The sequence below is a fragment of the Anarhichas minor genome, unplaced genomic scaffold, assembly GCF_050575085.1.
Source record: "Anarhichas minor isolate MPS153535 unplaced genomic scaffold, ASM5057508v1 ptg000024l, whole genome shotgun sequence".
NCBI classification, from domain to species: Eukaryota; Metazoa; Chordata; class Actinopteri; order Perciformes; family Anarhichadidae; genus Anarhichas; species Anarhichas minor.
This window is the reverse complement of record NW_027466470.1, coordinates 15893793-15916066: the sequence shown is the minus strand read 5'-3', so window position 1 is coordinate 15916066 and position 22274 is coordinate 15893793. Positions and strand designations below refer to the sequence as shown.

Genomic DNA, 22274 nt, shown 5'->3' with positions numbered 1-22274 from the left:
CTCAGCTCAAGCAACCGTCACAATGTGATAGGAGAAAGTATTTCCTCTTGCAAAACAATGGATGGTTTGTAGAGAAGTAGGAGTTACCCATATTTTACCAGAACAAAAATAATTTGTCACAACTGTTTCCAAAATAAATAAACACGTTTTAATGAAGGTTATCTTTACAGAGCAGTCCTGGGAAGTAATAACGTTTACTCAATTACTTTACTCAATTTAGAAATACTCGTCCTCTACTATACTCGATCATTTACAGTGTAGGCTACTTTATGATTCTACGTTGTTACATCCAAGTGGGAAATACTGTATTTTAAGACTTACAATGCTGCAAACACATCGATGTATTAGCAATACCAATGAAGTAACACTCTAAAATGGGCCATTCTGCTGTCTCAGCAGAAGAACTTTTACTTTTAACTGATCATGAATGCAGGACTTTTACTTGCAGTCAAATATTTCTCCATTCTTGTACTACCAATTTAAGTCAAAGATCTTCACACGGACTATAAATACCATATGACTCCTTTTCTGTGAACTGCTGCTTTCCGTCGATCTTTTGAAATATGATTAAAAAATAAATTGTAACATGGTCACTCTATCAACCCATTTACACACAAAAACATGAGTTTCCTGGCATTTAGAGGTCTGAGTGCAAACAATCTTGTGTGTAATCACAAAGACATTTGGTATAACTATAAAGTTCGCTTTAGGCCTGATTCTTGCTCATCGTCTCCGTTGCAGCGTATCTTCTATCTAATCTGAAATATCTCATTTCCCGCCGCACTGCATTCCTATATGATGTCTAATGAGGCAGACACGTCACAGACTTTATCAAGAGTATTAGTAATATCTTGTGTAAGGCCTCAGCCATCTTGTACACCCTCTCGCCTGTTGCTCTTTTAAAGAAATAGGTTGACATTTTGGTAAAATGACGGCTTCTCGCCTTCTTTCCAAGAGTTAGAAGAACATGTAGCTAACTGCTAATAGCTGTTAGTTAGCAGTTAGCTGTCAGCGGTTAGCTTATCTTAGCATAAAGAGTGGAAATGGGGAAACAGCAACAGTTAGCCTGGCTCTGTCCAATGGTAACAAAACCCGCCTAGAAACTGGTCCAAGAAGGCCCCCCCCCGTAAATATTTTGAATGTAGTTATTCGTATGGAAATATTCATCAGGCTGATGAATACTTTTTACATTTACTTTGGGAGACTGAGTGTTTCTCAGATGACAGTTAAATGTTTGGAAAGTGACAAAGCGAGAGTTAGAATAACATTAGTGAGACGCATATGAACACTCCGTTTTGTCAGTGTGAAGGTTACATTCCTCGAACACACACCCACACACATCCTGTTACGACTCTGTTGGTCACAGGCCTGGAAGTCTTTGGAAAACTATGATAGGTGAAATTCCCACGCTTTGGGCATCCTCTCTCACATTTTTTGGCATTCTATAAGTGCGGGCGGCTGTCCAGTTTGTTTTCCTGCTGGGCCACCGATGGGCTAAGGGTTTTTAGTGAGGTGAAGCCTGCACCACTTCCAGTCAGGGCCCTCAGCTCTTTATTCTTATCATTGTTGTGGGCAGGAAACTGCGAGAGGCCCTCCATTGCCAAGCACAAGTTTCACAGCAGAATGTGTAACTTCTCTGCGTAATAAGAGCACATGGTACTAAAACAAACTTTAGAAGTTGTTTCCAGTACAACTAAAGTTGTATTTGCATTTATTCATGAGTTTATGCTTTTTTTGAATATTCAAAGTTTGATTACAACAAAATTATTTTCGTTTACTTTTACATAATATGTTCAAAATTTGTGAAATATGTTCATAACTAAAGATGAGGTCATTCAAGGGTCGTTTTTATTGTCAATTTATACAGAATACAGGACTTGTTTTGCTCTTAAAAGATGTGATATTGATGGAAAAAGATAAAAAAGATACACACACACCACCAACACATTCCCATCCAACCCACTTTTATTGCTGGTTAAGTTGCTTTATTGAATGGTGATAATAATACGTAGAGCTATCTTTTGTACAGTACAGGGTTTTGAGTTATTGTGTTCTTTTGTCTTAATAAATAATACTTTATTTAATATATCCAGTAGTTCAACCCAACACCTGTAAATAGGAGTGCACTGCATTTATTTAACAGCTATAGTTGCTTGTTACTTGGCAGGTAAGTTAATCAAATAATATTGCAGATTATCAAATTCACAAAATATGACACATTGTTTTCGGTGAAACTACCCAACAGTATATAAAGCAGTCGAACAAATGCTATATAAGATACAACGCTGTTTACAGATTATTTCATGAACAATAACAATCCAGTTACATAGATCACTCTGAGACGTTTTGATCTGATGAGATGGTCCAGGTCCAACATTCCCATGTTACATAAGAGTGATCTGTTGAGTTCTTATTTGTGTTTCTGATCTCACTGAAGTAGATCAGAACATACTGTTAGCTGGGGGTGAACCCACTGCCAACACACACACACACACACACACACACACACACACACACACACACACACACACACACACACACACACACACACACACACACACACCACCACCACCAACACAGCTGTGTCACATGCTTTTCCCATTCTGCCAAGAAACATTTACCCTCTTCTCTCTCCCGACATGAAGTTTCCACTTTTAGTCAAATTTAAGGGTCAGGCTTTCTTTCCTAATGTGAATGATGCTCAATCTGTAACCCGACATGAGGTATGAGTCAAAAACAATCATCACTTTGCTTGGCTTTACAATGAAATAATGCCTTTTCATTTTTCACCGCACAGCCAAGAACTAAGACACTGAGTAACCGCAATGCAGCAAGATTAATCTGGCATGACAGCGGCTACCCAGCATCTGTTTATTTGTCTAGACATCACTAATTTGATGTGATTTATGGCAATTTAGTAAAGCTCATGAAGTCACTGTCTGTGGTCTCCTCTTGTCTCTGTCTTTCCCCTGCTGTTTAGAGCAACACGGTCCGCTCTGAAGACAAACATCCGAAGCTTTGCTTGGGGAGAAGAAAACTCCTCTAACTCTCTCTGTGTCCCGTGAGGAGGCCAGATAATGATACGCTGGCAGGCTAGATTGCAGGGTTGCCATTGGGCTGGAACTGTAAACACAGCGGAGGAACCTCGTTAGGACATTCCAGAAATGTCCTCAACTGGGAATTCTTGGAAGCACTTTTCTGTGTTTGCATTCTTCCTTTGGGACAGCAGTGCTAACATCGTCTCCTGTGATCAATGCCCCGTCCCAAGTGAGAATTATGAGGAGGAATGGAGGTTAGCAGATGTCGAGCACCCCTCAGCAAACTGTGAACTGGACAGTGGTGACGCAGATACAGCCAATAATTTCAGTACAGCAGATGTTTGTCCTTTTTTTTCATGCATTTTTACATCATTTACAGAAGATTGAGCCAGGAAAGCTTCCTCAAACAAAGCATTTTACTAAACAGCAGCTAAACCACTGTGTAGCATTATGCTAACATGCTAAACCATTGCAACAGTAGCACAAGTGGAGTCATAAAGTCAGCAAAGTGTTCCAGTAATGTGCGTTATGCAATATATAAAATTAGCTTTTATTAGCTAACATTAGCCACCACAAGCTGCTGGTCATACCAGACCAACGAAAGCTGCATCAGCAAAAATCCTGGGTCTATTATATTGAGAAAGGGTGTGTTTTCTTACATATGAATTTAAGATTTGATGTGTAAGAGGAGGAATTTCTTCTCTCGAAATTTACATAGCAGCACTTTAAAGCTGCACTATTGACCAGTGGGTCAAATTATTATGTGTAATGTTAAAGGGGTCAGTCGTAGTGACAAACCAAAAATCAATTATCACCAATCATCAGCAGTTTTCCTCAGCAAAGCATTTTAGCATCTTTCTGATCATTGTTTTGGTTTTGCGGCCGGCAGCTTAACTGCTGATTCAGTGTCACTAAGCATCAACCGGGTTTGCAACAGCTTTCATAAAAATAAAAAAAAGCTCTAAAAACCAACTGAACACTAATTGACCAGCACCAAACAGCGAACAGACACAGTTAAAGCAATCTAGGAACCCATCAGCTATCAGTCTCATGACGGGTAAGCCTCTGAGGTTCCGGTTTAGCAAGCAGATATCCGGGCCAAGACTCCCTTTTCTGTGCTCTGCTCGTTGTTTACACTCCGATTAGGAACTTAAGATGTGAGATCATGGTTGGAGTGGAAAGACGTGTACTACAAGTCGCTAATTTACAAGCTCATTTTAAAACAATAAACAGCTAAATCATTGTCAGACGATGAATGGTGGATTCCGCACTTGCATTTTAGCCAATGTTTACCTGCTTCTAACGAAAGCGTACTCGAACGTGCTTGTTCCGTGTCTACTGGATGTGTACGCTAACATGTTTGCCATATTCCTTTTACGAGGTGACAATATTTCACATCTTCTTTCGCTGCCCAACAAAAAGTATCCAAAAAAAATCACCTATGGCTGCTTTAAATCCTCAAAAACGTTTCAATGTAAAACTCCTGGGGCTATATTCACAAACATCCTGAGAAGACTCTCAGAGAGCTCCTAACTCCTAAAACATTTCTATCAAGGAGTCATAACTTAGTAGTGATTTAAGAAACTTCTCAGGCAGAATGTTTGAAAACACAGGCCTACTTGCAGAGTAGCCTATTCACATGCTGGTAGTTATTATGTTTATTTACTTTACTTTTTATTTACCATGTTACTAATTTTACTAATGAATCTATTTTATATAAACAGGGACAAAATGGCCTAGCTTTCATCAGTCTCTGCGATTGCTGGCCAGTGTACATAAGTATATTGGCATGTGAATGTGCAGAACCCAGGCTTCTGAGTTAAGATAAGGTCATCTTAGGACAAAACTGACCTCAGTGTCATATGGTGTCATAATGTCATGATCGTTTTCTCCACATTGAATGGATTCGTTCTGAATAGATTCAAGCTAGTGTAACAGATGTAACTCAAGCTGTGTCACTATGCTGGACATGTGGGGCATTAAAAAAAATAGATCAGATAACTCCAAAGCAGAGCGTACAAAATCGTCTCACGTGTCACTCAGAGTAAAAAGAAGAATCGGTTATCACAGTTGTTAGTCATAGTTGCTTCTTTTAGTTACAAAACCATTTTAACATTGAGGAAATTGGGTCAGTTGTGTTTGGATGTAATAAGGAAATATTGTTGGTCAAATAATGCCAATCAGCGAGAGAGATGCAATGATATTGTGTCTGTCTGCTATCCAAGAATATTATCTATACAGTGCAGACAACTGATCAACGGACGGCTTTATCTATCTGGATCAATGCACAATGTGACTTTTCATTAACTTTAAAGCGAGTCAAATGTTTTTTTCTTTTTCCATTTGGTATTAGTGGCTCTTTGAATTAGTTTCAGAATAGATACCCCCCCCCCCCCCCCCCCCAGACCCATAAAAATAGACAGTCTGTGCATAATAAGACAATGCCCTTCTTTTAGCCGACACAATAGTCTCTCTATGTGTCAACAGACACATGCAGGCCTTCAGTTGCAACCATTAACATATCTCACAGCTGAATCATCATCGGTTACTGGCAGTCACGCCGAAGCTGGTAGATAATGGACAAAAACTACTCCCCAGTGTCGATGAGTCAAGTCGAGATGCGTAACAGACACCTACAATATTAGGCTCCATTGTTTATTTTTACAGAAAAAAACAAGACACATAGCATCTAAAGACATAACAACAAAATGTTTAGTTTAAGAGACGCAAATAAAAATAAGAAAACATTGAAGTTAGTTTTCATAGAAAATACAACATAATGAAGGAAAAACTTAATCAAAATTTAAAAAGTTGTCTAAAATTGATGTAAGAAAAAACAAGTAAGAGGTAGAAAGGAATGGAGAGAGAATGCTTTGACGTGTCTAAATGTGTAAATCATGTATGTTAGGAGGTATGAAAGAAGAGTATGGATAAAAAACAATTTTGATATTTGAGAGACAAATAGAATCTTACAATAACACATAAGCCGAAAAGGTATTTTTGAAATAAACTTCCTTGAGTTAGGATCCCTCCAACTCAAGCCAACATGAATCAATAGTATCGGCCATGCCAATGTATTGTTTGGGCTCTAGTATTGAACGGAAGTAATTAATAAGACAGAGTAAATACACAAATAACACATCCAAGTCCCTTTATTCAAAAGTATTATTCAGACAAAATCAGTCAGTCCAAGATCTCCCTTCAGTTGGCTTGATATTTGGTCAAGTATGCAGAGTGGATGCAGTGACTGTTCATAGCTTGATGGATTAGTGTGTAACATTGCACAATGTAACCATGGAGTATTACACAACATCAGAATGACAGTTGTAGGAGTGCACAGTCTGGTATGTATTATAGATGTGTTGCCAACAGCAGGGCATGTTCTCAATGTACGACATGTCAGAAGTGTAACTATCTTATAATGACATACATTTAAATCTGCAGGTCAAACATTGACCTATCCTATATTACGTCTTTTAACATTTAGTCACTAGTCAGCTGTAAAATGTAACATCGTAATCACATTTCATGCTTATCGTAGAGATGAGGGCTCAAATCAACCTCCGATCACATCCCGACCCCCTACCAGCCTACTAAGTCCACCACCTACCTGCTGACCCCTCCACTCACCCTTGACTATACACTCCCCCCCCCCCCCCCCACCACTATCCATCCCAGTCCACATTCACTGTTTCTGGGCCATGGAAAGCCCCTGGTACATTTTCAGAGCTGCTGAGCCCGCTGCTGAGCCCGTACACAGAGCTTCTCTCTCCCTCTCTCTCTTTCCACGGTGCCGCTGGCCAAAGCCAGCCATCAGATCACATGCTATGTGCAGCCTCAGCAGCAAAGGAGCACAGCTATTTGCTGGGGGCACACATGCTGGGGCCCGAATGAATGACTGGCATTCTGGTGACCTCCCAGGACGGCAGCCGACCGCTGGAATGGAACTAAGGGCTGTTTTAGGACGGGGTGTTGCGGCTTGTTGCTGTGTCATTTGTCTGCAGTCGGCATGTTGTCTCTGGGGCCGATGGCTGCAAAATGTTTTCACACCTCCAAAGGCCAGCTTGGGACTGGTATTTATAAGGGGCCTAAGAGCTATGCCTCAGAGTAACGGTGCACAGTTTGGTGCAGCTTTGCCCAAAGTGATCGGGATGACTGAGACTTAAGTAGATCGAGAAAACTAAAATGCTAGTCACTCTACAAAATGAACACGCTTCTGGCTGCTAGTTTTGTGGCTGCTAGCTTTTGTTGTACAACTCAATGACACCTTTTCCACCTGTCAAGATTCCTGACACATACCAGAAATACAGTTAACTTGGTGCAACGCTACGCTGTGTTAACTCAAAGAAAACTGACAGAAATGAGGCAGGAGAAATAAGGGGATGGGAAAAAAATGGAAAAGGGATCATCATTACAGTGACACTCAGCTATTTGCCCTGAGCGCTGTGTGAGTAATATGTCTGAGAGCAGAGGCCAAAGTGTTTTGAGACTAAAAAGAAACAGTTAAATTGCCATGGCGATGTCAACATGTAAATCTCGTGGTGTTAAAGGTGCAACATGTAAGCGTTTTATGACCCATCAGCACAAAATTCCCATAAAGTCTACAGTGTGTTGAACAGGGTTGTCGATGAAACAAGGTCCGGAAGACAAAAGTCACAATTACAACCGCCCAACAGTAGATGTAAGGAGTGGACAGCCAGTGTCACAAGGCATTTCTTAAAGTTTGAAAAAGCAGAACATAAAGTAATATTTTATTGTGTAGCATCTGAGATTTCTCTTGAATATCTGCTCTAACTAGCTTGCTAGCTATCTCTGTTGTACAGGTGTCTTGTACTATTACAACAAGTGTGTTGTGTAAGTTCAGTCAGTTGGATCTTATTTGAGTCATCCATTATTTTTTGGATGCCGGTAACACTGACTTCCACGCAGCAAAGCACAATACACAAGAAGACTTCTCAGATATCATGACTGAGGAGAAAAATGTGGATTTTCCGGTTCTGCAGACAGGCAGGGTTGGGTGCATGTGGTCTCTGTGAAATCACCTGAGCATAACAGTAACAAGGAAGCAATTTTAAATAGCTGACATTTAAATCATGATATTAATGTTGTTGTAATATCTAATACTATAATAAGTTGTCGTCAGTTGTACATTCTAATATTACTGAGTCATGGTTAGGAATATTTGACGCTTTGGGAAATAGGCTTGTTTGCTTTCTTGCTGTGTTCGATGAAGATCAATATCACTCTCTTGTATACGTATATGTTAAATATCCAAACCCTGTCTTCTAAAAAATTACGTTTCTGCCCATCTAAACTGGATTCCTAATTACGCTTCAAGGGAATCATATTTTCTGCGGGATTACGGTTGCAGAACACGTAGTTAACATTGTAAATTAAAAACAAAACAAAAACCCAACAGAATTACTTGGTTATGTTTAGGCCATAAAACTATGTGGTTTAGGTTTTGTAAAAACACAATTGTTTGCCTTGAGCTAAGTATGTTTGTCATGTTATGTACGTTACAGACGTAAATTAAAACAAGCCAACGTTGACTTTTGGTTTCACTCGAGAAACGAGCAGCGGCCTCCTGTGTGAAAGTCCTGTGTATGTTAGACCCCCTGATTCCACCTCGACCTTCTCTCTATCACTGATTCTGCAGGTTACGATTAGAAATGTATTTGTGATATGTAACAAAAACAGTAAACCGGGAGAAAATCTGTTTCCCTCAAAATGTTATTGATGACGCAATTTTGTTTGTATCGGGAACGTTATTTTGGCCTAGCTTAGCATAAACACTGCTAACATGGCTCAGTCCAAACGTAACAAAATCTGTCGACTAGCCCTTTTAAATTTCACTAATTAACGCTTTATTTCTTGTTTGAGTCAAACTGTTTGACTAATGGCGCACCACACATCTGTTTTGTCATCTTTCCACACTTGACAGATTCATCTCTTTGTGACTCACGTCTGAAGTCTGTTTGTTATGAACGTCTGGAAATTCCCACTCAATGCAACTCGACTTGCTGCAACACGCGGAGATTATTTTTGACTCCTTACTTTAAACAAACATGTAACCAATGGAAGATTTATTTTTCTTCACAGGTGTCCTAACAGAGAAATTAGGTCAAATCATGCTCTCCCTGCTTTCCTCGACATCATTTCATCTGGAAATCAACCCCCAGCATCTCGATCCAAGCTGTTGGGAAACACGAAGACATGGGAAGCTCATCGTCAGTGGTTTCCTGAGAACAGGATGCCACTTGAGTGCAGCGCACCTCTTCCTTGTCTATTGTGTACTGTGTGAATGAGGAAGCCGTCCGTGGATGTGGGAGCCAAGGAGAGGAATCCATCCCACTCCTTCCAACACTATCAGTTACATTCCTCCCCAATCCTGCAGTATCAGATGACCTTGTCTGCTATTCTGTGTCATTCTTTCCCACACGGTCCGACACTGTAACATACATCCTGTTCTATCCAGTCCCTTTAACTCTTCTCTGAAGCCAGATACGGTCACCGCACTGTCAGATAATCCCCGAGTCCAAAGTAATTTAGACGTTAAAATGCACGAAGGAACAAAAAGACATAGAGACAAAAAGAGAGGCAGGGAAGTCACACATCTTGTTGTTTCGTCCTCAGTTTAACAACACGGCAAATCTTTCTTTACATAATCACGTATCTAAACTATGACAAGTGAAACAGCCTTCAGCCAACATAATGTGTCCTGATATGTAATCCATAATGACTCCAGCTCATTTTAAACCGTCCCAGAGTACAATACATAAAATAGATCCTAATTACAATGTGCTTTGGGTTACGTTTATCACAAGCCTATTGAGTAGTCAACTCAACTGTTTGGGAGACGGACTGTTTTCAATGTCTTGATGTGGTTAAACAGCTAAATCAAGTAAAAGCTCTCTTCTTCGTGTGCTATTCAAATCTATACATGAGGACTGACGCAAACAATCTTTGGTTAGAAGGAAAACTTAATTTAGATATAAGGATTGGTTCGTGGTACAGATGAAAGTATGATTCTTATTTTATACGTACTATATGTGTCCAGTGAAGGGAGAGTGTTTGAATTGATATTATATTCAAAGAGGCTACGTTCCACAATAATGATGAGTCGATGGAAAATGACAGCTTTAAGTTGAGCTCTTTAATTTTCTCATTCACTCTGGGAAGTCTAAGACAGTGGTTCCCCACCTTTCTTTCGGCTTGTGGCATCGTAAAACATGGCAATGTCTACATGTGACCTCCCGTTAGTTGTAGTTATACGTCAATGAACCAGCTCAACCAAAGCACAATTCATAAATGAGGCCATTTAACAATATGAAAGACAGTTTGTGTGTGAAGACAGGATGTCCTCTTGCCCGTTTGGTCTGCCTGAAAGATGTACGATGAAAGTGAGGAAGTAGACAATCCAGTTCATGCAAGTCCAAACATGAGTAATGAATTCATTATTTACAACACAGATGCACCTGGGAGCCTTAGGAAAACTGTCAATTGGTTTTTAACTATTTTAATATTAAACTGCATGAAAGTGGAACTTTCTTAAAATCCCCAGGATAACAGCAAATCCATTTTGTACAATATGTAGACAAACTAAAACTGCAGTAGACATACTGTGTGTGTAATGTGATTATATCATTATTATGTACTTCATTTAAACTTTGGACTGGAGGCACATTGATGAATTATAAAATCAATAACGTTGAGTAAAGTTATTCACAATAACAGAAACAGTAGTTGTACCTTTAAGGGCTCGCACTCCATAAGCACACACACACACACACACACACACACACACACACACATCTTGTCTTCCTGCCTCCCTCCCTTTGACAAAGACATTTTTATTCTGACTTTAACACAGGGCTCAGATGAGTAAATTTAGAGTCAGACTGTTTCCAATTGAGTAACTGGTAGTTTGACTACTCTCACTGTTGCCTCATTTGTGCTCATGTTTCCACCAAAACCTCAAGAGCAATATGATTTTACTGTGTAAAGCAACAACACAATTATGTTTTATTTTCCTCAAAGCCACTGTTCTTTGCACAACCACGGAATAACTCATGAAATGTTACTTTTGTCTGTTTTGGGGTCGTCTACAGACTGTCACTGAGGAATGTTTGTGGCCATTTTAGATTTTCATCTCCTGTAATGACTTTTTGAAAGCGTCCTTAATTTCTAGAGGGACAGCCTTGCATTCCTTTGGAAGTTCACAGGAAGTGTGGCACAATGGAGGACAAAACGGCCAGAGGCGTTGTCCACCAGCAGAGACACTCACACACACAGAAGGAGTAGAGGAAGTAGTGAGGTGGTGTTAAATGACACGACCAGACTTTTAAAAAGGTGGAGACTGTGCTTCTCCACACAGTGTGGATCTGACGGGGAAATGCAAACATGTTCCACTTTGCTGACCAGTCGCCTCCATGTGAGCGCCGCCCACAGAGACGCAGTGTCTGCATGTTTTTTCTTTTTAAAAAGAGCCCATTTTAGTATGCAGCATCTGAAACATGACGGGAATGTGTGTGTGTGTGTGTGTGTGTGTGTGTGTGTGTGTGTGTGTGTGTGTGTGTGTGTGTGTGTGTGTGTGTTTAATTAAGGAGGAAAGGGCCAGAGAGATGATGTGGACAGGCACCATCGTCAGTTCAACACCAACTCAATGTGTCTATGGATTTTTAGGTTTAATGAGATAATCAGCCTGAGGCCAGTGGCCACATACTGTACAATAATCAATGACTATAGTGCTTTGATTTCTCCGATTTGTGTTTTGTCTGCTGGAGGCTTCTGGACGGATGCCATCTGTAAACTTCTCTATTTGTGTGTTCCTTTCTGTCCCTTCACAGCTCAAAGACATGACTGGTCTGTTATGACTAAAATCTCTGCTATTTAAAGGGCCCACAGTAAAAGTCATGAGTCCCTGTCTAAAGTCCTCAATATAGCATTTAGCTTCAAGCGGGTAATAAATAGCTAAGTCTTGTCTTTTGGCTCGGACAGAAATAAAGCCTGCCAGAAAGATTTGCTTTCTCCCTCGAGGTGGGAAGTTTTAATCGTCAAGAAAACAAAAATGGACGTTCCCCATGTTGGAGAAGATACAGAAAGAAATTGAATGACTAATTAAAAGACTTAATATGTGAATGGAAGAGGGGTTAACTATCCTTCTGACTGTCCAGCCATCCATACGTGTTGTGTCTTTGTGTGTGACCCGGTCTCAGCAGGAAGACAACCTCTCCGTGCGTGTTTGAGATCTGTGCCCATCTGTAACATTCTCCAGGCTCTGCTCTGCACCGCGTAGTGTGATGTTGGGTACAAAGAGCCACTGTGTGTAGTAATGGGGCACACGCAGACCTCGGATTCCAGTGGACAGCTGCCACACACCACACAGGGACACCCACACACACACACACACACACACACACACACACACACACCATATCAAGGCATGCACAACGTCAACATACTTTCACAGACAAGAGGAGCTTCACTCATCCATAGTGTCCTGCAGTGAATGCAAGGAGCTTGAAATCCTCTCAGACAACACAATTACAAGCAACCTAATTCTAGAAGTGCAAAGGTCAGCGCTCTCCCTTCCTCTATGTCACATATAAGACACAAACGGTACATTAGCAAGACAATAGAGAGACACTCAATTAAGTATTTACTCAAGTACGTTACTTGAGTATATGTCAATTGTATGCACTACTACGACTAATACTTTTAAGAGAGAAATATTGTGCGTTTTACAGCTCTTTACATGCAAAATAAAATATTATATATATACAGTTTTTAGAATATACTAAATTAGCTCCACCCATTAGGTTATACATCAAACTAAAGGTCCAAGGTAAAAATATATTTGACCTAATTCTACTTTTAGGTCAACAGTTCCATTTTATGTTTCTTTATACTACCTAAAGAAAAATGATTGTACTCTTTTTTGCTTTCTTTTTTTACTTCACTGCGATTATTCAATAGTTACAGTTACTTTTCAGATGTATTTTAAGGGATTCAATGATGACATCCAACGATATAATCATATAGCTTTGACAGGGACATTTTGCACATTTCCTAAAGTGACAGTTCATCCCAAAATCATAAATACGTTGGATTATTTTAAGTAACCTATCTTGAGTAACTGGGTCATGGATTCTTGGACAAGAGACATCGCTGTTGAGTTTTTTTCAAATGTATTTTGGGGGGATTTGAGCACCACAAGCCAAGTGCCATGTAGTCTTATTATAACGGAGAGAAGGAAGACATCTCTATGTACGATATCTCCAAAATTGGGCAACTCACCCCAAAACCATAAAAATGTATGAAAATATGTATTGCTGATTTGGGGGCTGAAGGACATGTTTTTTTACTGATACTTCTGTCCAGTAAAGTCACATATTTAATGCAGAGCTTTTACCTTTTCTCTCTTTTTTTTTTACACTTTTGCAATTAGGCTGAATACTTCTCCTATCACTGAATGAGTCCATCAGAGAAACAAAAGCAGTGCAAGCACCACTGACAACTTCTGTGAAGCCTCGCGGGAAGGAGCTATTGCGCATAGAATGAAAGACAGATATCTCTTTCCCTTTCGCGGAGCATAAACGCATTCATTCTCAAAGCTCATAATGCCTCATCATATACTTCATTTAACTCCTCGTCGGGAATGCTCAAGCGCATTGCAGCCGCGCGCTCCCCCTCCCCTCCACCTCCCGTGTGGTTTTACGCTTTTGATCCCAGAGGGACCTCGCGTTTTACATTCCTGGCATTCCGACCTCAGTCCCTCCTCGGTTACTTATTATCGCCGCCTGCTCTCTCCACATTCATTTCACAGCGAGAGAGGAGCGCGGCAGCCCCGTTCAGGAGGAGGAACATAAGACACGTTCGACTCGAGAGAAGAAGAAAAGAAACTCATGGAAATAGAGGAATTACTCTGACTTTTTTTTTTTTTTACGTCGAGATCGAGAACAACGTTTCGTTACGATGAGAGCGTGAGCTGGTAAGAAGAGCTTCTTTTTTCTCTCCCTTCGCCACAACAGAAAAAAAACAACGAGCACAAACACGAAGAAAGTAGCTCCATCGTAACTTCTGTTTCAAACTTTTGAGATTGTAGTGTGTTGTGAGGGAATCAAACGCTATGTACGGTGTTTTTTTTTACGACGACCATTGTGCTATAAGACCAGAGATGAAGTTATTTTACAATGCGCTTTTGTGCGCTTTTGCTCCCCCGTGAGATTGGAATTCTTAGCGCATGCATTTTTTTTTTTTTTTTTGCCTGCTGTGGATAAATGTCTCCACATCTCTGTGTTGTCGCTGTTGGCGAATTAGACTCAAAGCGACACTGTTTTCACATTATGGAGCTAAAACGTTAATCAGGAAGCTTGTATTTATTTAATATAAATAAGGATATGTCTTTATTATGTTTAAGTCAGTGTAGCAAGTGTTGTTGTTATTGCCAAGGCCTACATGCCTCAAACACGGCCTTTCATCTGTGTGGGACTTTATCAATATTCAGTTGTCTCCTGTTCTATATGTTTGACTGATTGTACTTTATTCCCTCATTCTGCTCTGTTCCAGGTTCGCAGACGACTTATTTAAATACTTTCAAAATAAGAAAGAGTTCGACTGGTCTGTAGAGAAGATAACAACGTACACAAAGCATTATGTCGTCCACCGAAGAGCCGTCTGGCACGGTCCTGCACCGGCTCATCCAGGAGCAGCTACGCTATGGAAACCCCACAGACACCCGCACCTTATTAGCCATCCAGCAGCAGGCCCTGCGTGGAGGCAGTGGAAGTGGACCCAGCAGTGGAGGCGACATGGGCAGGAGCCCACGGTCCTCTTTGGAGAGCCTCACCCAGGAGGACCCTCCGTTCCCTCAGCTCTCTGCGAGGCAGGAGCCACAGGGCCAGGAGCACCAGGGCGACTACCACCACTCAGAAAGCGGCTACCAGCTCTACCAGCTGCACGGGGAGGAGCTGCCGACTTATGAGCAGGCCAAGGTGCACTCTCAATATCTGGCCTCTCACTGGGCCCCTACGGGCTCCGCCAGTCAGCTCCACGACGGGCTCCTGCATGAGGGGGCCTTCCACGAAGAGGCAGATCTGATGGAGCTGAAGTGCGGCCATGTGCGCTCACTCAGTGAGCATTGCATGCAGATATCTCTGGACAGGAATGATATAGCGGCTAAAGCAGAGGCCATCAAGAGCACCTCTCACAGCTACCCAGAGCTCGCTTACTACATGCCACATGGCCTCCAGAGCACAAGGCAGAGCCTGGACAAGCGCACCCCGCCTCCAGAGTACTCGGCCCCCATCCAGGGCCACGGATTTATCCCTCACCAGGTCCAGGAGCCGGTGCAGACACAGCAGCACAGGTACAAAGACAACTTCAGAGGACATAATCATGTTTGCCTGTTTGTTTTTTTCCAACCACTTTAACGTGACATCATATTCTGTGGTGTAGTTTTTGTACTTGAGCCAGACTGGCATTCACCTTCCAGGACTCCGTCATTGTGTTTCACATGCGTAAACACATTCTTATCAATGTGAGTCACACTGTGGACTGCGTACCAATTTGCTTCTTGGAATACTGAGAACAAGTTCAGCCCTGCAGGTGTTTGTAATGCCTGGCATAGTGGAACAGGATAGTTTCACATGCTTGTGTTGCTTTGGATGCCTTTACAAAAAGTATGTTCCTCATATAGGCTTTTATTTACAGCCTCTGGAGTCGGCTTGTCTGCTCCTTGATAGATGGGAAGAGAGCGATATTTCAGATGCCTTGCTCTAAAATAGCTTAAGCCGGCCGCCCTAAATGTTTTGAATCCGCCTTTTAATTAAGATGCACAATTAAGATACGAGTTTGTTTTCACTCAGCAATGGTATGGTCTCTTAGGTATGTCCAGTCGGGTCAGCCAGCTGAAGTCCCCTGCTACGGCACATTCACCGGCCTGCCACCTGCTGGCTTGGAGGAGCCCAACCAGGTGGAGCTGCTGCTGATGGAGAATGAGAGGCTGAGGCAAGAGCTGGAAGCACACCGGGAAAAGACTGGCCGTATTCAGAAGGTAAGGAGAGGATATCCATGAGAGAAAGTCTTTTATCTATACAAAACTCCAGCTAGCTTTTCATTTCATTCAGGGGAGTTTCATTTTACCCATTAAGCCCAATATAAAAAAGAGGGGTTGCCACAACATCCGCGGCTCAATTTCAGAGGGAAACACTCCAAAGTTATTTAGCTGCTGATCAGCCAGACATCATCCTCCAACCCCCACACCTGTCTATGAAACCCAACCCCGGTCAACAGTTGTCTCCCCGAACGTCCAACTCCAGGCACACTCCCTCATCTGGACGGGACAGATGAGATCAGCAGCTGCTACCTTCCATACCACAGAGGCACAAACAGAGGTCACAGCCTGCTACTGTGTTTACACACTCCTTTCATTGTGGAGCTGACCTTGTGGAGGCCAGGGTGTGTGTGTGTGCGTGTGTGTGTGTGTTTTAGTTCCAGGGAGGCCATAGATTTTCAGCCTAATCTAGGGCTTGTCAGACAGCAGTTGATCGGGCTGTGACCCGCACACACAGCTGATGGGGGTTGGGGGTCTGTGGCAGGTGGTGGGCTGCTGTGTAAAAAGTGAAAGGTCTCTTTTGTTTTTTCCACCAAACGGCACCTTTTCCACCGTCTCTCTTCCTGTTTCCTGCCATTTTCTTTATGGACTCTCCAACTAAACAGGCCTTAGATAAGCATCTTTTCTTGATCAACGTGGTGGAACAACAGCTTTGGAGACATTGGATACCTCAGCCAATCTTTACAAAAATCCACTCCGCTCTCTGCTGGAGTTATGTCACATGGCCGTTGCCTTGTCTCAGCCTTAAAGAATTATAATTGCCAGGGTTGGAAAGTTTTTCCCCGTCAGGCCACAGCCCTGAGTAAACATGCCTGTGTGACTGCTATAATGGTGGGTTTCTCTTTGCCGTTTCCACAACCCAGGCACAGGCATGCACACCTTCCCTCTGCTGGCAGCCTTCCCAGACCTCTCTCTCTCTCTGTGTGTGTGTGTGTGTGTGTGTGTGTGTGTGTGTGTGTGTGTGTGTGTGTGTGTGTGTGTGTGTGTGTGTGTGTGTGTGTGTGTGTGTGTGTGTGTGTGTGTGTGTGTGTGTGTGTGTGTGTGTGTGTGTGAGAGAGTCGTTGTGTACATGTTAACTTGTTCTTTGTGGTGTGTTGTGTACGTGCACACTCCTGTGCACTCATACACCTGGAACGAGAGCCATCAGCCCTCAGGAATGTAGATATAAATCAGTCTCACAGGGAGTGGTGCGGGCTTGAATTCTTTCTCAGTATTATACCGCACACACACACACTCACACACACTGAGTGTACTGTATACACACAGTCGCATATGTACCCTGTCGTACATAATGTATCTACGCACTGTAACAACATGAATCAACATTCCAGCTCCTCCCTGGCATGTGAAGTAGGTTAACCAAAAATTCCTCTTCTCAACCTCCTCTTCTCCTTTTCTGTGCTCCTCTCCCTCCCCTCCCCCTCCCCCCCCCCCCCCCCCCCCCCCCCCCCCCCATCCCCTCTTCTTTTCTTCCCTTTTTCAGTTGGAGCAGGAGATCCAGCGTATTTCAGAGGCTTATGAGACACTGATGCAGGGCAGCTGTAAGAGGGAAAACCTGGAGCAGACACTGAGGAGGAGGCTAGTGGCTGAGATGAGGAGGCTGCAGGACTTCAACAGAGACCTTAGAGGTATGAACTCCTGCCACACACAATACCACGTTTAAGTATCCTACCGTGATATCAGATCCAGACCTATTTCACAGCGAAGTCTAATTCTAAAACTTTGCTGCGTTACAGAAAACTTGGAAAATGCCAGAACGCACGTCGCAAAAGAAGTCGAAGCAGCCGACCATAACCAGCACATCATGGCGAAACTCCTTGAACAAAGTGAGTGTGCCGTTCGGTTTGGCTCTCCTCTCCGCGGCTCTCTGTGGCGTCCTCCTTTGTAATCAACATGCTTGATTGGATCGGATCGTAGCATAGCATGGGGCCCTTTTTGTAGCTAAGGGAGTCCTGCATGCAGGAATTTCTCTTGCATAACCTCCGCTTATTTGGTGAGGAGGCTTAATAATAGGGAATTCAATCCACGCGCATCTTTGCAAAGGGAAACGAGCAGGCTCTAAATCACAGAGCAGCGGTGGAAGTGATAGAAATGCGGTTCGCCCACCTGTTGTTAGTGTGATTTATGCTGTCTGTTTAAGGAACTGGACTCAAGCAGAGTGGCGGTGTTTGTATGGCCTTGATGAGGAATGGCCTGTGCTATGTGGGTCAAAGGGATAGGGCGGCTTTCTCCCCCCTTCCTCCTCCTCCTCCTCCTTCTTCCTCTCAGCATTCCAGGAGTGCTTTGCTAAATGAAGAACACTGGCCACCATGTAGCAACTCTGGTGCTTATTACTGTGGTTGGACTCAGGAGGGAGAAGTTATGGCTTGAAGCTGATACGTATTTGAGAAAAGAACCTCAGGCAGATTTGGAGCACTTGTGCCCAAACTACTATTAAGATCATGACCACATTCATCAAACATGCGATTAACCTGCCAACCTTTGCTCTTCCTTTTTTTGCTTCAGACGAGGAGCAGAACTCTGAGCGGGAGCGCGTAGAGCGGGAGCTGGAGCGATTCCGATCCACAGCGGAGGAGCAGAGCCTGCGGGCGAAGCGGCTCGAGGAGGCCCTGGACGCCGCTCGCGGACGAGGTCGCCAGCTCGAGGAGGAGCTGAGGAGGAAGAGGGCTTATGTGGAGAAGGTGGAGCGACTTCAGAGTGCGCTGGCCCAGCTACAGTCCACCTGTGAGAAGAGGGAGACCCTGGAGATGAAGCTGAGGACACGACTAGAGCAGGAGCTCAGGAGTATGAGGGCGCAACAGGTACATATTCTGTCCTAGGAAACAATCAAAAAGCCTGATTTCTGTACTGTATCCTTTCAGTAGCTTTAGTGTCCCTTGCCACCTGATTTAAATCCTCTCTCCCTCCACCTATAGAGGCAGTCCCAGCCACCAGGAGTGACCATGGGCTCCCTCCAAGAGCGTCTGCATGAGCGCGAGGAGAGAATCCTGGCCCTTGAGGCCGACATGGTGCGCTGGGAGCAGAAGTACCTGGAAGAGAGCACCATGAGGCAGTTTGCGATGGAGGTGGCTGCCACGGCCGCTGCCCAGAGGTAAACATCGTAGACTTTTTTGCTTTACACTTGCCGGGACATCCTACGTACGCGTGTTTTTTTTCCCCAGCTCATTTGAATTTGAGTCAAGCCCAGGACATTATCTTTTTCCTTTGCAGAGACACCACCATCATTAACCACTCGCCTTGCCACTCCTCTAACAACAGCTTCAACGAGGACCTGCCAGTCGCCGACTACAGGAATCAGGAGATGGAGAACAGGATCCGCGCTCTTTACGCTCAGATCCTGGAAAAGGACGCCGTGATCAAGATCCTCAACCAGCGGCTGCATCAGGACCAAGGGAGGAAGGACGAGCAAAGTCCCCGCACAAACCTCCTGAATATAGCGGAGGCCCCTCTCCGACCAGCCTCTTCCAACTCCTCCATCAGCACCGCCAAGAGCAACGCAAGGAGTAGCGGTGAGCATCAGAATCTTGCCTTTCTGTAAATAACTAACTTTAGAAGCAGCCTACTGTACTTCTTACATTACCCGCTCAAACACTCACACATGGAATATTCCAGTCAAATACTCTTCTCTTCTAGTCCTTAAAAAAGTAAAAAATGTTATCTCCGTAATCGGTAAGAGTTGATAGCACTGCTGACAGATACGGTTGTCTTTCAGGTAAGAGTCTTTCAGACGATCAGACTTCGCCAGCCTGTCAGTTCTCCACTCAGTGTGAACCTGGAACGCTAGAACGGCGGGTGGCGGGAACGAAAGCCAAGGAGGCCGCCAGCACAACTAAGCTCAACAGCGGTGAGTGATCTATCAAATAGTGTGTTTGTTTACGAGGGCCAATAATCCATCCAATAATGCTCTCGGTATCAATCTTGAATGACAAAATAATTCTCATGAATAAACAAGCCTTCACAGGCTCAGACTCCACTACACAAAACACACACACACAGCATTTAAGTGCTCTCTTTATAAAAGGAGTTTGGGCCCTCGGCTTCATGGATGCTCAGATTGATTAACCAAAGCCGCCTCTTAACCAGCCAATGAGATAGCAGCCATCCAGGTCATGGTTCATAATGCGGGCTTTGAGGAATGTGCATGGTTAGGAAATACTGTGGATCTGTTGACTGAGCATATTTACCAGAGTGATCTGTTTGAGCGTGGTAAATCTCTGTGAACCTTTAGTCATTGATAGCTGAGCTCTGTTTAGGACATTCTTCCACTGTTTTAGCCACAGAGCGTTTATATATTTATTAATTATCTTCTTTTTTTCCCCCTCCTTAGACAAAGCAGCACCCAATAAGTTGCTCTCAAACCCCTTCAGAGGCCTGGATGAGCTGGAGTCGGAGGCAGTGGAAATCTTCATTTAAAGAACCGAGGGGTTCGATTTCGAATGAGGACAAAAACAATTGTGAGAATCTGTGAAGAGTGCAAGTCTTTGAATAGAGAGTGGATTAAATATTGGATGCAAGAATGTGGTGGAAAGAGGCCAACGCACGGAAAAAAATGGACTGTTTTCACATTTTTAGGGAAAGAGCTGTGCTCCGACTCACTCCCTCTAACTGAGCTGGACAGCTGCAGGCAGTCTGCCCAGCTGGAAGAGAAAAGACAAATCCTCTGAGGTACTTGGACAGTATTGTGGATTGTAGTTGGGCAACCGAGAGTGTATGCCAAAATATTTATATAAATATATATATATATATGTGTGTGTATATATATATATATATATATATATACGTAATTGCTGCTCCCCCCCTTTATTTCCCCCTTCATCTCCTCTCCCAACCCAGTGAATTACAAAGCTACATATTTATCTTACCTGGTTTCCACATTCCCCAAATATTAACTTAAGCGTCCTGCTCTTCTACATAAATATTCAAAAAAAAAAAGGTTATCTATGTGACCTTCATTCCCCTCGGCTCCCAAAATTAACAGTCAATCTGAGTAACCTCATTCCCATCACATGGATCTTATCTGTTTGGAAGACTTCCCTTTGTTCAATAATTTAAGCTTATAACACATGAAACACTGCTGATTTGAATGCTCTCACTGTCCCAAGTCTCCTAAGTCTGAGCAGCTGGCTCTGCAAAGGCTCAGAGGTGTGTGAACGGTGAGCTGCATAATATATTAAAAAACAAACCGATACGAGACGCGGTGTTGTTTGTCATTTTTGGAAGGGTGTTGCGTCATGGTGTTGATTTCATCATCTGTTTCTCTGATGACTTTTTCCTTCTGTAAGTATGTTTGCATGTGTGGTTCCAGTATGTGAGTGTGTTTCCTGGTGTGGTGGTTCTGCTGGTCCGGTCACCATTGTAAGGATACAAGTTGAAAACTACATCGTGTTGTTGTTTTTTTGTGTACTGTGAGCTTTGAACTAACAAACAGGTTAATTGTTATTATTATTGTTATTATATTTTATACAGATGTTTGTGTTGTTGTTTTAGGTATGATAGTGCTTTGAGCCTGCTGCCAAAGAGTTTTATGTATGTTTGTTGTAAGTTATGTGCCGACAATCGCGGTCATGTCAAGCTGTACACAACCAACCAAGTGTTGACTTAAAACAGACATTTCTGTGAACTTCAAACAATATGAAGGCTTTTTCAGTTGAATTCATGCAACATTTCATAAAGCAATAAAATATTCTAATATACATTAACTCTTTGACTTGAGAATTGTTTCATTTGCAAAACATTTTTGTAATTGTTTAAAAAAAAAAGTATTCCGGTAAATGTTGTCTTCCTGTTTCCTCTCACCTTACCTCCTCATTCCTGTGCACTTGTTCCACCACAGAGAAGAGGGCTCTTCATTAATGAATACCAGAGCTGCATTCTTTTGGGTTCAACTTTCTCGGGTGGCCTGCTCTCTTGTTCTCTTCTTGCCATGGAGAGCGTGCTTGACATAGATCGCATTCTCATAGGGACACGTAACCCTACAAGTGACAAAGACAGGTTTCTCCCAGATTAGCCTCGAATGCCTTTTGAAATGCCTGTGAGCCTCCATCAACCTTTGCTGACATGTGCCGCGCTCCTAAACCCTTTTAATCGCCTCCGATTGAGCTCGCACCCAGAGGTGTTTA

General features: G+C 42.9%; 1 protein-coding gene across 1 annotated transcript; it reads left to right on the top strand.

Annotated features, from left to right (window-relative positions):
* Positions 1 to 13243: 13243 nt before the first annotated feature.
* On the top strand, positions 13244 to 21848 carry LOC142956402 (angiomotin-like 2a). The gene is made up of 10 exons (XM_076097969.1): positions 13244 to 14031; positions 14610 to 15408; positions 15927 to 16095; positions 17639 to 17783; positions 17892 to 17981; positions 18661 to 18956; positions 19071 to 19246; positions 19366 to 19664; positions 19868 to 19999; positions 20483 to 21848. Exons 2-10 carry the CDS (start codon positions 14696 to 14698, stop codon positions 20566 to 20568), a joined length of 2106 nt encoding a protein of 701 aa, XP_075954084.1. The 5' UTR covers positions 13244 to 14031; positions 14610 to 14695; the 3' UTR covers positions 20569 to 21848.
* The last annotated feature ends 426 nt before the right edge of the window (positions 21849 to 22274 follow it).

What these genes read in the sequence shown, in the direction of transcription:
- LOC142956402 (XM_076097969.1), top strand. Translation starts at nt 14,696, where the DNA reads ATGTCGTCCACCGAAGAGCCGTCTGGCACGGTCCTGCACCGGCTCATC. An exon ending in GAGCAACGCAAGGAGTAGCG is followed by an intron (nt 19,665 to 19,867) that starts GTGAGCATCAGA and finishes GTTGTCTTTCAG; the next exon opens with GTAAGAGTCTTTCAGACGAT. An exon ending in CACAACTAAGCTCAACAGCG is followed by an intron (nt 20,000 to 20,482) that starts GTGAGTGATCTA and finishes CCCCCTCCTTAG; the next exon opens with ACAAAGCAGCACCCAATAAG.